The 3,771-nt window shown below is 46.4% G+C and overlaps 1 protein-coding gene across 1 annotated transcript; it reads left to right on the forward strand.

Annotated features, from left to right (window-relative positions):
• On the forward strand, positions 1–988 carry LOC113595425 (late cornified envelope protein 3D-like). The gene is made up of 2 exons (XM_027045195.2): positions 1–240; positions 635–988. The coding sequence occupies exon 2, from the start codon at positions 652–654 to the stop codon at positions 940–942; it is 291 nt and encodes a 96-aa protein (XP_026900996.1). The 5' UTR covers positions 1–240; positions 635–651; the 3' UTR covers positions 943–988.
• Positions 989–3,771: the final 2,783 nt, after the last annotated feature.

The following is a 3,771-nucleotide window of genomic DNA, read 5'->3' on the forward strand; positions in this document are numbered from 1 at the left end:
TATGTGGGCAGTCATCAAGCTTCCTGGTTGAAACTAGTTAATTGGACATTGTGCAAGTGCCCAGGAAAAAGGCTGAAAGCCTAGTCCAACATGCCAGGCTGTCCCCTCCCCTGGTTGTGAAAGCAGCAGAGGGCTCCAGCCTGCATGACAAACCCAGCCACAGGATAAAAGTGCTCCTACCTTGGGCTCCTCACCTGCAGCATCCTCAGGAACAGCCTCATCCTGCCTCCTCTGTATCTGGTGAGTGTCCCCTCAGCTGGGAGCTTTGGGAAGACAAGCCCAGATGTGATCAGAACCAGCAGGAGGGGACCCAGACAGGGGCAGCAGTGGGGGAGGGGGTGGTGGTGAGGAAAGAGCCACTGAGGCACCTGTCAGGGGGCTGTGAACCCTCAAAGCCACAGGTCTTCAGGATTCCTTCCATTCTTGTTCTGAGTAGGTGGTCAGGGGTGCACACAGACCCATCTGGTGTCTTAGTGTGCATGTCCACTCCGTGTCCCTATGTCCGTCCCACACAGCTTGGCTTAGGAAGCAGTTTGGTCATGAGGACAAGTGTTTGACAAAACCCAGAGGGAAGAGACTTTTGTCTGAAGCTTCTGTGTTCACATAAAAAAAATGTTTCTTTTATTTGTTCCAGATCAACCTCCTGCCGCGATGTCCTGCCAGCAGAGCCAGCAGCAGTGCCAGCCTCCTTCCAAGTGCCCCCCATCGCCCAAGTGCCCCCCGAAGAGCCCAGCACAGTGCTTGCCCCCAGCCTCCTCCAGCTGTGCTCCAGGCTCCAGGGGCAGCTGTGGCCCCAGCTCCGGGAGTGACTGCTGCCTAGGCCACCTCAGACACCACGGATCCCATGGATGCCGGCGCCACAGCTCCAGCTCCTGTGATGGTGGCAGTGCACTGCAGTCCCTGGGCTCTGGGTGTGGCCATGGCTCTGTGGGTGGTTGCTGACTTGGGATCCTGATGCTGAGACAAGAACTCCTAGAGGAAATGGGAATCCAAAAGGCCATCCAAGAAAAAGCCATCCTTCCCATCCCACGAGGACACAGCCTTTCCTGCACCCCCCATTCTCTCTTGCCGAGGCTGAGCTGGGGTTGTCCCTGGGGAGGGTCCCAGCTCTCCTTGCTTGGTCCAGGGTGGCACAGCCCCTTCCTACTGCACCTGTCAGTGATTGTCAGTGCCTGTGCCTGTTGTCATGAAAAAATAAATGTTCTGTTCCTGTTACCCTGGGTGGTTCCTTTGTTATTCCACTCTGCCCCTCCCCAGGTGACCTGATGTACACCCTCTGTCTGTTCCTCAGGCCCAGTGCTGCCGTACAGAGGGTGGTGAATCATAGCTCTAGACTAGAGAAAATGGAAGGCTGTGGGTCTTTTATTCTGCCGTGTGGTGCAGTGGGTGAGAGGAGGGTCCAACTGAGCCTGTAACCATTAGTAAAAGGTGAGGTGGATGGGTGTTCCCCTCACATTGGGCTCCCTGACTCCTGTGCTGTCTCTAGCCTCCCCATTAAAAAACAGAATGCATAGTAGGCAGTTACCAGAAAATAGGCAGATAGGCAGTTGTCAATGTGGGGGAATCTGTTCCTTCTAGGGACATTTGTCAGTATTGAGAGACAGCTTTGGTTGTTTCTAGATATCGAGGTGGCAGTGTCTCAGACTACTGGCATTCAGTGGGGGAGGCCAAGGCTACAGCTACACATGCCACAGAAGCACCTCACAATGTCCCCAACCCCATCACAGGGAACTATCTGGGTCAAAATGCCAAGGTTGAAAATCATCAGGGTAGGTTAAAGAGCTAGGGAGAGGAAGGAATGGCATCAGGACAGCCAACTCCATCTGCTCAGTAAACATCCCAGAGAAAGCTGACATGACAGAGGAGGGAGAGAGAATTAGAGAGAATTAGAAAGAATCTAAGAAGTTATGGTTTTGAGAGAGGTGGAGATGAAAGCTTAGGAGGTGTGATAATGTGAAAGTGTGGATTAGGAGACAGGAAAAAGGGTAAGGGGTTGTGAGAAGTGATTCTGGGACTTAGATGAGAAACTTACTGTTGCCTGTCATATGCTTGGAAACCCTAACTGACTTACATGAGCTCATTTAGTTTTCTAAACAACCCATAAGGTAGGTGCTCTTAAGAGCCAGATTATAAATGGGGAAACTAAGAATCCAGTTTTGTACCAGGATGGAGGGCACACAGCCAGTAGGTGGTGTAGCTGATGGGCTGCAGAGGTCATGCCCTGGATCGCCTTGCCATTTGGTCTTCACCAGAGACTTTTCATGGGATCTTTGAAACAATGACTTTTTTCACTTAGCATTTATGTTGGCTTGTTTGTGTTTGGTTTTTATTTTTGTTTTATTATTATTATTTTTTTAGATCTGCAGAGCAAAAGCCCAGCCATGTGTTATAATTTCAGTAAAACTTAAAAAAAAATTTACTCTTCCATACTTGGAACTTTAATATGAAATTCAATTGCCCTTATGTTGAGATCACCTGCTTAGAGATTAGTCTCACTCTCTTAGACTGTTGAAATACTGGAGTAGAAAGCATTCCAACCAAGCTATCCAAATGGTTGGATAAAGCCAACAAATGGTTGGAAAAAGCCAAGGGAACCTCACAGAACCTGAATGAAATGAAAATTGAAATCTTGGGAGAAATAGTGCAGGGCAGGATATAGAGAGCAAAACAGTAATGCTGTGTAGCACTTTGGGAGTACATTGAATGTAAAAAAAGGTTTTTTTGTTCTTAGAAAATATCAAACTGGCTATTTATTTTCACTTTAATATCCAAGGACTCAAAGTTTCTAAAGTCTTCAGGATTTAATTTTAATAAAGGGTTCCCAAGGATTTTGCTGTTGAGACATACTCTGACCAGGTGTGATCCACTTTCCAGCTCAGCATAATTTTCTAAGGTGGGAACCACAGCTTCTATGTCTGGATCTATCACCATGAACTACTTGCCCCTCAAAACCTTAGAAATTCCTGGGTACTGCTTCCCTATAGGACCAAAACAATATGGTGTCATGACGAAAGTATGCCTCAAAAAATGTACAGGGTGTGGCACAAAAACAGACACTCAGGTCAATGGAACAGAATAAAGAACCCAGAAATGGACACACAAATGTATGGCCAACTAATCTTTGACAAAGCAGGAAAGAATATCCAATGGAATAAAGACAGTCTCTTCAGCAAATGGTGCTGGGAAAACTGGACAGTGACATGCAGAAGAATGAACCTGGACCACTTTCTTATACCATACACAAAAATAAACTCAAAATGTATGAAAAACCTAAATCTAAGACATGAAGCCATCAAAATCCTTGAGAAAGCAGGCAAAAACCTCTTCGACCTTGGCCGCACCAACTTCTTACTCAACACATCTCCGGAGGCAAGGGAAACAAAAGCAAAAATGAACTATTGGGACGTCATCAAAATAAAAGTCTTCTGCACAGCAAAGGAAACAATCAGCAAAACTAAAAGGCAACTGATGGAATGGGAGAAGATATTTGTAAACGACATATCAGGTTAAGGGTTAGTATCCAAAATTTATAAAGAACTTATCAAACTCAACACCGAAAAAACAAATAACCCAGTGAAGAAATGGGCAAAAGACATGAATAGACACTTCTCCAAAGAAGACATCCAGATGGCCAACCAACACATGAATAAATGTTCATCATTCATCATCAGGGAAACACAAATCAAAACCACAAAGGATACCACCTCACACCTGTCAGAATGGCTAACGTTAACAACTCAGGCAACAACAGATGTTGGCAAAGATGCAGAG

The sequence above is a fragment of the Acinonyx jubatus genome, chromosome C1 (assembly GCF_027475565.1).
Source record: "Acinonyx jubatus isolate Ajub_Pintada_27869175 chromosome C1, VMU_Ajub_asm_v1.0, whole genome shotgun sequence".
Taxonomy (NCBI): domain Eukaryota; kingdom Metazoa; phylum Chordata; class Mammalia; order Carnivora; family Felidae; genus Acinonyx; species Acinonyx jubatus.